At 38.6% G+C, this 13,160-nt stretch overlaps 2 protein-coding genes across 7 annotated transcripts in view; both read right to left on the bottom strand.

Moving 5' to 3' along the window:
* Positions 1-8,252, bottom strand: part of LOC129576358 (putative mediator of RNA polymerase II transcription subunit 26) — a 26,005-nt gene extending 17,753 nt beyond the window's left edge. For 4 of the 5 annotated variants that reach the window (XM_055461315.1, XM_055461313.1, XM_055461314.1 and 1 more), the window contains exon 1: positions 6,963-8,252. The gene's annotated coding sequence lies outside the window, so the exon portion shown is untranslated. The remainder of the gene's footprint in view (positions 1-6,962) is intronic. The other variant, XM_055461312.1, reaches the window with a different exon arrangement.
* Positions 8,253-8,897: 645 nt separating this feature from the next.
* LOC129576360 (uncharacterized) lies at positions 8,898-12,620 on the bottom strand. 2 transcript variants are annotated; one of them, XM_055461317.1, is made up of 5 exons: positions 12,051-12,612; positions 11,908-11,991; positions 11,631-11,840; positions 11,459-11,569; positions 8,898-11,391 (listed from the first exon to the last, which is right to left on the bottom strand). In XM_055461317.1, exons 1-5 carry the CDS (start codon positions 12,233-12,235, stop codon positions 11,220-11,222), a joined length of 762 nt encoding a protein of 253 aa, XP_055317292.1. In that variant the 5' UTR covers positions 12,236-12,612; the 3' UTR covers positions 8,898-11,219. The 2 variants fall into 2 exon arrangements, with proteins under 2 accessions (XP_055317292.1, XP_055317293.1); XM_055461318.1 differs by lacking the exon at positions 11,908-11,991 and having other exon boundaries at positions 12,051-12,620.
* Between the last annotated feature and the right edge of the window lie 540 nt (positions 12,621-13,160).

Below are 13,160 nucleotides of genomic sequence, written 5' to 3' on the forward strand. Positions count from 1 at the left end.
ATAGAGAGAGAGAGAGAGAGAGAGAGAGAGAGAGAGAGAGAGAGAGAGAGAGAGAGAGAGAGAGAGAGAGAGAGAGAGAGAGAGAGAGAGAGAGAGAGAGAGAGAGAGAGAGAGAGAGAGAGAGTGTGTCGAATGGAGAGAATAAAAAAACGGTGATTAATGTAATAATTAAAATTACACATCAACCATAATTTGATTATTGGTGGTAACAATGTTTTATTTTTCACAAATTGTGTGCACATTTTATGTGGCAGCCAAACGAAGAGAGAGAGAGAGAGAGAGAGAGAAAAAAAAGCAGCGGCAACTAAAGGCGGAAAAACGATGAAGCGTGTAAATAAGGGCATAATGAAATGACATTGAACATGAGAGGCAATTGCGTAGATTTTTCGTTGATCGTAGATTGTGGCCGTCATCATCATCATCATCATCAACTTAATCGTTGTAGTTGTTGTCATCATCCGTGGTATGCACAAAATGTGTGTAGTGCCCAACCAAAGTTGGTGTAATATTGTATAATGTGCATGTAATACAGCAACGAATACGATTCCGAAACATGCAGATGCAATAGCACACACACACTCACACACCGGCGCAACCTCATATTGTCGTGAACATTGCAAATTTGTAGTATTTTAGTAGGTTATTTGGGTGGAAAACTTTTGCCAACTTTCTAACAATAAATTAATTTTCGTCGGGACGATGAAATTCCATGTGAAAACATTTTGCGCAGAAATAAGGAAAGAGACAGAGAGAGAGAGAGAGAGAAAAAAAACTAGGTGAACCTGAACTTGAGAGCAAGAGCATTGAATTTATTTCCAACAGCCGTTTGCAGCAACAGCAGCAACGATAAAGACGATGATGACACATGTACTTTAACATTTATAGCTTTTGCTGTTTTTGTACCTCGAGCATAAAAAGGATCACTGAAGGCAATGCCGATTGCGTTTGCTAAATCACCAATTGCACACATACTTCTCTCCAGCTCTCTCTCTCTCTCTCTCTTTCTCTGTGTCTTTCAACTAATGGGCAAATTTCCCTTGAACTTTTAGTGTATGCAATCGTTGTCGTAGTCTCCCTCGGCATTCGTTATTCGTTCAATGAATTGGATCGGTGATGGCTGTAACGGCAGCGACAGCGGCGTCGGCAAAAGTCGAAAGGAGCTTTTCAGATTAAATGCCCTTTGACACAGGAAATGGTTTTAAAGTAAGAAGAACAGTGAAATTAATTTCCATCACAGAAAGGCCGATTAATCTTCATTGTTCTTTACTAAATCGAAACAGGAGTTGAAACAATAATGAAGAAGAGAGAGATAGAGACGAACAGAGACACAGAGAGTGAGCGAGTGAATGTATATTTGTGTATGTACATATGTGTGGGGGATTGCATGTACTTCATGCGACCGGATATAAACGCACAATTACATATTATTTTGGATGCATTGAAATAAATAGCAATAATCCATAATAATTATTATTTATTGAAAATGAGCGGCGCACAAGCGAGTTAGGGCTTTGGGTTTGAACTTTTCTCCCTCTCACTCACTCTCTCTCTCTCTCTCTCTCTCTCTCTCTCTCTCTCTCTCTCTTTCTATTATTTGGTTGAATCAGTCGAATGGCGAGGAAACGCGTGTGTGCAAAAACTTCGGGGCATTCAGTCGCAACGCACAGTGCCATTGCCAGTTTCAGTGCCAGTGTGTGCCTATGTGTGCCTGTGTATATAGACGAGAGTCAGCACGTATATAAAATCGATGTGCATTCCATGTATAAATATGTGCAATAGATACGCAGCGGGCAGCGGCGGCAACAGAAACAGCAACAGCAACGAAAACGACGACGATGATGACGGAGACGGCGGCGGCGGCGGCGAAGGCGACAACGGTTGCCTGCTAGCATTTTGTGCTTATGACATTATGTGCTTTTCGGTTGCACATGCGATTTGGTATATTTCGATATTATTCTGAACGGAACGCTTTGCTTAGTACGGCACACTCAACGATAATTTCTGTACACACAAATACACCAGCCCATCATATACAAACAAACCACTATGGACTTTATTTTCCAATTTTATTCTATATATTTTATTATATATATTCTATACATTTAAAATGTATAAAATTTTAGTCAAATTTTTCTGGTTGTGTCGCTGTCGCTGTCGCTGTCGCTGTCATTGTCGTTATTTTTTTGTTGTTGTTGCTTCTCTCTCTCGTGTGTGTGTGTCGTGTCGTATTGCTACTTCTCTCGCTCTCGAAGTTGTGCCGTTGCTTATGCACGAGGCGCCCCCCCCCCACCCGTTGCTCATTCTCTGCACAGTCGAACTCTTGCTGTGCATTGGCACACAACGAAGGATGTAACAGAAAATAAGAGCGATGAATGTAGCACAAGCGAATGAGCGATTAGTTTGCTGCTTGCACAGCATTCAACAATTCGATTTTCATCTTGTTGCTTGCACTCACTCACTCACTCATTCTTCATTCACTGCCTCGGCCCCACGCTCTCACACTCAGACTCAGACTCTCTGAGCGAGAGAGACTTTGTTGCTTTATTGTTGTTATTTGCTGACTGCTGCTCTATTGTTATCATTTTGAATGTTTTTTTTTCTTGCCATATTCCGTTTCTAATTCGGCCCATGACCGTTTTCCCAACAATTTATTTTATGTTACACATTTGATGCTCGTTTTTTGTCCTTCTTTTTCTTCTGTTTGCCAATGCATCCCGAATCGAATCGTACGAATTGACCAAAAAATGTGACGCCATCGTAATATTTAATATTTTGTTGGCTAAACCCAAATGCAATCTAAATTGGATGACCCATCCATTGGAAGTATCTGTGATTTTAAGCCCGAATTTGTCGAAGAACCGAATTTGTCGAAGAAACAAACATTAACTGATGCAGCGACTCGGTTTTTCATACAAAAAAGCAATGGACAAAAAAAAAACTGCATCATCGATAGATTGATAGAATGTTTAATCCATTTGCATGCGATCGATCGAATTTGGTCGTATTCACTCGAATGTTCGGACAGGTTTTAAAATCAGTATTAAAACGCCCAACATACGCATTGTTATTGACACACAACACCGGCATGTGACCACAATTTCTTGCTGTGATTTGATAGAAGGAGAAGAAGAAGAAACAAAAAATCGCTTATTTATTTTTAGCACTTTGCGTACGCACATGCATTTGGTATATATTTCTTTTAGGTTAATGGTCACAGTCGGCAGCATGCCATTCCTATCATCCGACTTGATGATGAGCAAATTTTTGGGTAAACAATTTAACAAAGGCATGAATCTCGATGAAATTATTGCTCTTAAGTTTACTATGAGCAACAACAAAGAAAAAACCAATCAGAATAGCAGCGTGTCGGGCATTTGATAGAGCCAGAAGAAGACTATCGGAAAATATATACAATATAATTCCTGCTGCGGTTAAAGGTTCAATCGACATATAGATAGTTAAATGAAAGTGAGAGAAATGTACGTTGTCCTGGAAAAAATTAGATAATAAAATGGAGCTTCGTCCCCAGACAAATCGTCATGTGTCAGATGTGTGAACAACGTGGACCATGAATTATTGATGGTAACGATCATCACGAAAGAATATCGTCTCAAGCGACAGAGACGTATAGCATGTAAAATGACGGCAAATTTTCATCAATTTTCCACTGTACACATCAAGGAAAACTACGAAAACGACGTCGACGACGACGACGACGACGACGACAACGACAAAGCAACGATTTCGGAATTTCGGCCAGATCGTGTCCGACCGCACTCGCCAAGAGTGAGAGAAACACAGACACACATACGCTCGCGCACGCATACACAAACCAAATGATTGTGATTGCATACAATCGCATGTGACTATCGTGTTTGTGCTATTTTTAAAACGAAATAATGACGATAAATACACACCGACGACGAATTATTATTCGTAATTAGATTATATATATAAGAAATCTCTTGTCGGTTTCTCTCTCTCTCTCTCTCTCTCTCTCTCTCTCTCTCATTCTCTTTCACTCACTCTCTCTTCCTTCTCTCTTTCTCTCTCTCTCTCCTCATTCTCTCTTACTCTCCCTCTCGCCTTATCGTATTGCTGGTTGTGGTGTTTTGACGTTGGCTGTGAGATGTATAAAGAGGCGAACATTTGCATGTGAACATTTTTTTTTTTTCATTTCGAAGGTATCAAAACGAGTAAATGAATCATTGTTAGAACGCAATGTTATGTGTGAGCAAGTCCGTATTTCGGCAATCTCGTTGTTTCTCACACAACAGTTAACACCGCGAGAACCGAGAAAGACACACAGAAAAAAAAGCGACGAAGGAACAAAGAAGTAATACATCGAGAGAGAGAGAGAGAGAGAGAGAGAGAGAGAGAGAGAGAGAGAGAGAGAGAAAACGCAACTCTAGAACAAAACAAGCGAACGGAATAAGAAAAATATATACGACAAAAGTAAATAGAAATGAAGCGAGAAGCAGCAGCATCAGCAGCAGCAAGTATTTGTTGTTTAAGACTACCATCAAAAATATACATACATATAGACTAGAAAGCACATGAAATGAGAGCATTGTTTAGTATCGTTTCCTTTCTGAAAAATTCTCGAATATGATTCGCAGCCAAATGATATGAACTCGGATGTGATCCCCATTTCGGTTTGGTCTTGAATTTTTGGTGGACTTGCTTGATAGTTTTCTGCTGCTTCTTCTTCTTCTTCTTCTTTTTCCCTAGCTTTTTCCTTCCCTTTGTCTATTGTGTTTTTGATTGTGTCTCGAAATTTTGCAGTGGTTAGTTTAGGTAAATTAAATCGCACAACAAATGGGTGCCGAAAACAACATAAAAATATAACCAAAGCAATTAATACATAGTAACACCACCACCGACGACACCACGCGATCCGTACGAATGAACGAGCGAACGACCAGCGGAAAAAAAATATACGTGAAGAATGAGAGAGCAAGAACCAAGTGTGTGTGTGTACGATTTGGTTGGATGTTTCTTTCTGGTGTGAGCGCACGGTATAGCGTTCATACTGTCTGCCCGATTTGCTGTGTATGTCTGTGTGTCTGCATTTTTATATACTTCGTCGTGTGTTTATATTATTATTATTATTTTTTTTTTTTTTCGTGAAGAAGTCCCAATCGCATATATACAATATACATTGTATTCAGAGGGCTATACTGCGAGCGGACGAGAAAAACGCGAATCAACACCAACAACAACAACAATAACAACAATATCAGCCTGTCCGGCCAGCTAACAAAACACAGAGAAACGACAAAAAAAAAAACCGAAACGCTGCTGCTGCTGCTGAAGCTGAGAAAAAGAACATGAACACACCGAAAAAAATAAGAAAAATAAAAAGGAAAAAGAAGAAGAAGTGCAAAGGCGATGTAAAAATAAATGTATACTATAAGCTTGTAGCACTACACCACAGGCCATAAGTTTGGATACCCCTATGAATGAATTTGGCCCAAAATTTTAAAATTTCAAACCGCTTGTCCAATTTCAACATGCTATACGTCGTTGGAAAGGTCTCGGAGAGTACGTATCATTTTTGGTATTAAACATCAAAATCGGCCAGCTTTTGGCCAAGATATGGCTGATTGAAGATTTCGGCCAAAAATTACAAACGGCCATATTTTGGCCAAACGCCGGCCGATTTTGATGTTTAATACCAAAAATCACATCGACTTTTCAAGACCTTTCCAATGGCGTATATAACTTTTTAATCCGATGGCCCGTTTAAGACTTTGATTTTGGCTCCCACAGCTCAAAGGCCAAAAGATGGCCATAGGCCGGCCAAATGTTATCTTCCAAAACTTCCATTCGGTCAGAATTTCGATATATTTTCATATCCAATACTAAATTTCAAGTGAAAATGTTCAAAAAACGTAGAATCAAACGTTTCATAGGGGTATCCAAACTTATGGCCTGTGGTGTATATGTGTAAATTTTTATGTATAATAGTTCCGTGCGCGCACAAACGCACTTAATCGCTTTTCCTCTTCTTTTTCTATTGCCGTTTTTTTTTCTCTGTACATTATGTTGTTATTGTTGTCGTTGTTCCTAATTTTTCTTTCTGTATCGGGGTTTAAACGCGAAAATTGAGCAATTCACTGGGCAAAAATGAAAATTAAAATTCTACTCGCTATTTGCAAAATTGCAATTGTCCGAGCCGACCGACCATTCGGAAATGATATTTTCTCTGACGACCATTTGCATTCCGAATCACCCGCTAGCTAGTGTGTGGAACACTGAATACAGAAAATGAGTCCGAATAATCCTATAACAATATAAAATGTCAAAAAATAGAGAATTTCGCCATTCCCTTTTTTTGGGCATAATGTGATAGTGTGTGTGGGTATGTGTATGTGTGATTTTGGTAAGAACACACGACGCGCGCGAAATACATCGATATCGAGAAGAAAAAGCTACGGAGAGTGTGTGTGAGATAGAGAGAAAGAGAGTGAACAAGCACATAAACACCATAATATTTTTACCAAACGAATTCCTTTTTTTTGGTGGTTGTGATGGTAGTGTTGCAAAAAAGGAATAAAATAATGAAATTTTTTGACACACAAAGCCGTGACAGCGAAAAAGAATTGCTAAGAAAAGTCGCCAAATGTGAAATGGCACCACTTTGCGGACCACCAAACAGATCCTGTCGAGGCGAGTCAATGATTTTGAAACTCAGTCGTTCTGGCGCTGACTTTTACGGAAAAGCATGGTGAATCCTACAATTAAATGATGAACGCATTATACACAATTATTGTCCAACTGAAGCAGTCGCATTGTTTTGGCGACCATAAGCACGCGATTCATTCTAAAGAATAGGCACACTTGCCCAAAAACTCAAAATTTCCGCATAATTTTATGTGTATGTGTTCCTTTTGAAACATTACTCGCTCCACTCAATTGCATATACAGTGTGGGATAATTGATAATTTGTTGCTATTTACCGTGTATGTTAACAATGTATCTCGTATCCTTTGGAATCGTTCTGTTTTTTTTTTATTTGTCTCTCGCTGTTTTGTTATCCGATAACGAGTTTTATATGAAATCCACACAATCGAACACTATTTTGAATCACACACACTACAACAATAATAACAACAATAACGACACACACAAAAAAATATGCACATGCACAATGTTGTTGGGTCTTTTTATCTTCGCTTTTTTTTCGGTTGGTCGTAATTAATTATTGTTGGACGATTTTTACCTGGTCACTGTTTATATTTAACACAGAATTTTGTCCATTATGTAGTTCTTTCGGCTGATTCCACCGCATTAGGTGCAGATGCACTTGTAATTGTTATGCTTGAAATCTTTTTTCTCTCTGTTTCGTTTCGTTTGTTAATGTTGTTACTTTCGCCGTTTTAAATTTACTGCATAAAAAAGATTCCTTGCTGCTCATCAATTCCGTGTATAGTGTGAAACTTTCGACGAAATAATGTTGACAAAACGTTCTGTGTCGTTTTTTTTTTGCTGCTGCACGGAATCACTTGAACCGACTTGTATCCTTTTGCATTCGATTTTTTTGGGGGCTATGCCGATTCCTTCGGCTTTAAATAAGCACGATTCGTTTCACCATCGCACTCGTTCATTTTCACTTCACTTTTGCACAAAACCGAATTTTATTCACATTTTTTTCTTTGCGAGAGAAAAAAAAAAACACAAACACAAATTTCAGTTTCAGAACCAAACATCAAATCAACGAAATCAACTTCATAATTTTCTCTTTTAGATTTTTATTCCTTCTTTCAGTTTAAGTATTTAGCGTAAAAATCTACGGAAAATATAAAAATAAATATATATTTGATTTCTTTTTATTTTGTTAATTAAATTCTTTTTTTTTCTTTTGTTTTCTTTGTAGTTCGTGGTAAGCGGATAAAATGGTATTAAAGATTATTGGTTGAATTCGATTATTTTTTTTTTCTTCTTATTTTATTATATTTTTTTTTATATATTCGTTATTCCGTGTGTGTGTCGTGTGTAGTTTTAAATTTTTTTTCTTCTTACTCTCATGTTCGATGTTCGTTCTCTCTAGCCTCTACATATATTGTGTATTTCACTAAAAAATACTGAAGTCTGTACAAAAAAAAAACACTTGGTTTTTTTTTTCTCGCTACAGTGTTTTGCTTAGATGATATTTACACTAATACACCGAATACCGCTCATCGACTATATTTATATGCACAGGCAATACACACATACTCGCGCTGTGTGGCGTGTACGCATACTGACGATGGGTAAAACGGGTCGTGATCGTGTATGCGACTCAGCGCCGAGCTCACTCTTGGTTTCTGCCTCTATATGCTGTTTCGTCTCGGTCGATGTTAAATCTTGCGTTCGTTTTGCTTCGGTTTGTGTGCGCCTCGATAGGAGGCAACGAAATCATCTTCGATTTTGTTGCTCGACGATGGTGCAAATTGAAAATTCAGCATGTTGCTGGACGGAAAAAATGGACAGTGTCTCGAAATGCTTTTCCACACAACAATTTCAAATAGAATCAATGTGAAAATATTAAAATCGAACCTATTTTCCATGCATCGAAAATCTAATTTCAAAAAAGAATTCCATTCCATCCATCCTATCGTGTATACCTTCGGTTTTTCGTTGTTCTTTTTTTCTTTTTTTTTTTTCTTTTGGCAGCGCGTTTTTTTTTCTCTCCGATTTTGCTTCAACGCTAAGCCTATAACATGTTTGTATATTTTCGGTCGGTGCGTGTGTGTTTCTGTTGGTCTGTCGCGCGCGCGAAACACAACCGTATATGTGTGCATGTATGTGTGTGTATGCGTGCGAATACTTGTCGTTTCGTCTCCCATGCAAGCGCACAAACACCATTTTAATGTTTTGTTATCATACACGTTGGGTACCATACCGTTGACTCATTTAGGTACTAGGCTACCCATGTCAACGGCATCCGTTGAGCTCCTAAATCACGATTCCTCGAAGCGAACCAAAAAAAAAGTACGTTTATACACAATATTCGCTGTTACTCAATTCAAATCCGGAGAGCTGTGATATGAAAAAAAAAATCATCAACAACAACAACGGCCAGATCAAGTGTACGGCGTCAAGCCATTCGGATGGGGTTTCTTGGCATTTTTCACATTTGACATGGGTAGCCTATGTCTAGTGCATAGTGAGTCCGTTTTTATCGAAACTGTATAAGGTTGTGTGAGCGTTTTCGGGGCGCTCTCTGTGTGTGATGCAATTGTTGTGTGTACTGTTGCCGCTGTTTGAATCGAACGAGAGAAAAAAAAAAGATATCACACTCATACACACACGGTGCTGGCTGACTCACAACGATTCGCCGAACCGAGACTCGTTTCGATATATGTGTATAAGCACGATGATATTCTTTTCTGTGTGTCCTCCTCTTCTTTTTCGACACTATTGACATCACCGTGTAGCTATAAGTGTATTTTTATATATAAAAATTCTGGTCTTTCCTGTGAAAAATAGATTCAGATAGCGATATGAGCCTCATGTGGTGGCAACTATGACAACAACATTATTATGCGTGTGCTTCGCGACTTTTTTTTTACACCCGTCTACACTCACTCACACACACACTCGAATGCACACGTGTGTGTATGCGTGTTTGCATTTTGAAATCAGAAGAAAAAAAAAATATTTGTTGCTTGCTACCGCACTATGTTTGTCATGAACCTGTGAAACCAAAACCATGCAAACAGCAGCAGCAATAACAACAGTACCAGTGCCACAAAAATGAACGCAACGAATGGTTTTCTTTTTTTTCGCTCGGCCCGTGTATGTATGTGAGTGAGAGAGAGAGAGACTCTTGCAGCGAAAAATCGCCCTGAATCGCGTTGCTATGCGCGCATTGTTGAAACGCAAATTTTCCAAGCGATAAATGCATTTCGCATATTGGTCCAGACTCATCACAATCTGAGAATGTTTCTGTCATGACTATTTTTATGCCCCCGTCAAATTGATAAGATAAGCGAAAATTGTAAATAAAAACGGAATCGCGAATGACGAAAATGAATGGAAAAACTTTCGATGCGAATATATTTTGAAATTTTGTTGTAAGCTTTGTTTTGTTGCTGCGCTGGTCGGTCGGTTGGTTGGTCTCTCGCACGCGGGCTACATTATTGTTGTGCCAAGGCGCTCGTACGCGCCGTTCTTGTGTATGATGTCATGTGTGGTAGTGAACCGATGGTAGTGAATGTACGAGGGCGAAATACACAATCACAAATGCATTATCTGGCTGAATGAGAGTGTGTTCGCGAAAGGCCGTTTGTCAGTGTGAGCGCATTTTGCGATCAAAGCCCATTGCATATTTTGCATTTGTTCGTGAATTCGTTCGATGCTTTGCGTCAGTAGCATTGTGGAGACATCACATCCATGTGCTGCTATGTATGCAGCACGAATCACTCGATCTCTCTTTCCCTCCCTCTGCTAAACACGAAAAATGTGTGCATAGGGACTCAATGCATTGCGAAGAAAAAACATACACCGACCAAAATGAAAAGCAACCACAATACAATAAAATAAAAGAATGGGAACCAATCCCATGTTGTAGCAAACTCATGCGCAATAATTTTGTAGAACGTAAAAATACCGAAAGACATACAGCAACAAACCGACGACTACGACGACGACGACGGAAAAAAATATCCACACACAACTCGTAATATGCCTGACAAAGTGTTGTCTTTGTGTGATTTTGATTTGGCTTCCATTTGACTATTACTAAGAATCGTTATACCCAATGATGTACGCCAATACGAGGCAAAAGTTTAATTGAACGTTAACAATTTCTTCAATCAATGTCCACAGTCTGTACCATGAAAAACAGAAGAAAAAAACGAGTAGCACTTTGTATCATGGAAAACCGATGTTTGTTTATTACCGATTTATAGCTTAAACAATGACACTAGTTGACCTTGCTTTTATTTTTGATTTTATAGCATCACAGCATGAAACGTTTGAAGTTTTAATTAAATCTAATCAGTTAATTCAAATTCAATTTGTACTTTTTTTTCGTAAGATTTGCATGCGATATTATTCGGCAATGCAGCTTATGCTTATCTATTTTAATACTTTACAAACTTGAGTGTTTAATGTTGGAGCCAGACGCAAAAAACTAAAATGGTACAAGAATAAAGTCCAGCCTCGTTAAAACTCAATCATTTCGCATTAACTGGCATTAAAATTGGAATTCAAAAGTCTTATCATGGTTTTTAGTTTTCTGGTAGGTATCCGTTCGCTTTGAGAGCAATTATAATAGGCTCCAAAGTGCTTGGCTTTTCACGCACCATTTTGATAATCGCGTTTTCGGTGTCCGATTGCACTAAATTTGGTTTTGGTTTGTAATTTGGGTCGATTTGTGCTATTGCCTTCTCAATCCTTTGACTGGAAAATGAAAACAAAAAAATTGTAATAATGAACTTATTGAGAGACGACTGATGACAAAACATACCGTTTAAACATTGCATTATCCAAATAAACTTCGGTGTGACTTGACAAACGCTTCAATCTCTCCTTTTTTGCTGGATCAACTGATTCGGCTGGACGTGCCTTTGCACAAACACTGAAATAAATAAATGATTTTGAGACAATTGAATTGAATTGAATGATTTTGTATGACATACGTGATTTCGTTCATTGCAACACCCAAGAATTGGCCAATGCTCCTGAGAAAAGCTGCTATGAAAATTGCGCTAGACGATGTCCGTGTGTGCTTGCTTTTCTTGCTTTGCTTGCTTGGTGGAAACTTAGCATTTTGAAGTTGCGTTGGACTTTCATACGTTTCCGTACCAACCGACCCATCATCTGCTCTTTCCATTTCCTTAATCAAACCACTGAAAATAAATTCAAAATGAAAAATTGACATTTTGTTTTTTCAAAATAAAGCTATACGAATTTTACCGAATTTTCTCCAACACTTCTGTCGCCAAATTTACAGCAATTAAGAAACGGTTCAATTTGTTGACATTTCGCTCAATTTCGGACCTAATAGATATCGAATATATTAAATAACTAAAATGGAATTGATTTTTCATGCAACTTACGATAGAGTTGCTTTCACAGCTGCCAACCCAATTGTCGCGAAAAGATCACCGTTTTTGTAATGCAAATCAAACGTTGATCTTCCGATGCCGGGTGGCGGTGACTCATTCCGAGGCCTCTTTGCTGGTGTGCCCGAATATGAAGAAGATCCCGCGAAACCTTGATCAGTCGAATTTGACGAATCCATTGTTTATAATTAATGTGCTAGAAATATTTTTTTCCTTGGTGCTACACTCGCTGCATTAGTTACAATGAATGGTAAGACGCCTTTTGACAGACGAGTCTAATGACAGAAGAAATTTTCGGTGTGCCCGATGTGTCGGTTCTCATTCAAAATCGAATTAAAACATTCTTCGATCAATTGCCTCTGAAAAAGTCGTGGTTATCGTCGTCGAATGCTCGGTTGTTCCCGAAGAGAAACAACAATGACGCCAAAAAGGTGATGACGGTGGCTGTGTGGCACCAATTGTTGACTTGTGCCACAAAATTCGCGCGATATTGATCCCGAAGAACCGAATTCAACGACAGTTTGACCGATCTCGGTCGCCCGTTTTGGGCCCGCTTTCTTTTCATTCTCACCAAATTTGATCTAATGAAAATGAAAAATAAAATGGTGAACAAATTGATTAGAATTATTGCACTTCCGATCAAACACTGACTAAATCAACAGTTTGTTTTGAAGAAATAATCAATATAACAATCAACTTGCCTCAACGAATTCTAACACCAAACTGACCATGCAATGCAATGTGCAAATGTCCTGTTAGTCAAAAACCACAACCGAATCAAATGCAAAACTAATACAACATCACAATCCAGAAAAATGTGTTGACGAACACTCAAAATCTCGTTTGAATTCGACTCAAATTAGATATTTCGCATCGTTATGAAATTTGGAACACCAAAAACCGCATTGTTCTTCACGCAGCAACAGTGAGAGTTGTCAATTCGATTCTAAAGGATTCGATCGCCACAGTCGCACTTCGATTTGTTATGAAAATATTCTTACTCCAGCACACACACACAAGAATGAAACGAACGAAGCGGAGAAGCATTGAGAGAGAATACACGAGAGCAACAGTACACATAGCTATGTTACTTGAATGTTCTTT

This window comes from Sitodiplosis mosellana, unplaced genomic scaffold (assembly GCF_009176505.1).
Source record: "Sitodiplosis mosellana isolate CC-2019 unplaced genomic scaffold, AAFC_SMos_1.0 Smas_scaffold_6181, whole genome shotgun sequence".
Lineage (NCBI taxonomy): Eukaryota > Metazoa > Arthropoda > Insecta > Diptera > Cecidomyiidae > Sitodiplosis > Sitodiplosis mosellana.

Coding starts and splice junctions, on each gene's coding strand:
- LOC129576360 (XM_055461317.1), bottom strand. CDS start 12,235: ATGGATTCGTCAAATTCGACTGATCAAGGTTTCGCGGGATCTTCTTCA. Junction 11,841..11,907: donor GAAGTGTTGGAGAAAATTCG/GTAAAATTCGTA, acceptor ATTTATTTTCAG/TGGTTTGATTAAGGAAATGG. Junction 11,392..11,458: donor GATAATGCAATGTTTAAACG/GTATGTTTTGTC, acceptor TTCATTTTCCAG/TCAAAGGATTGAGAAGGCAA.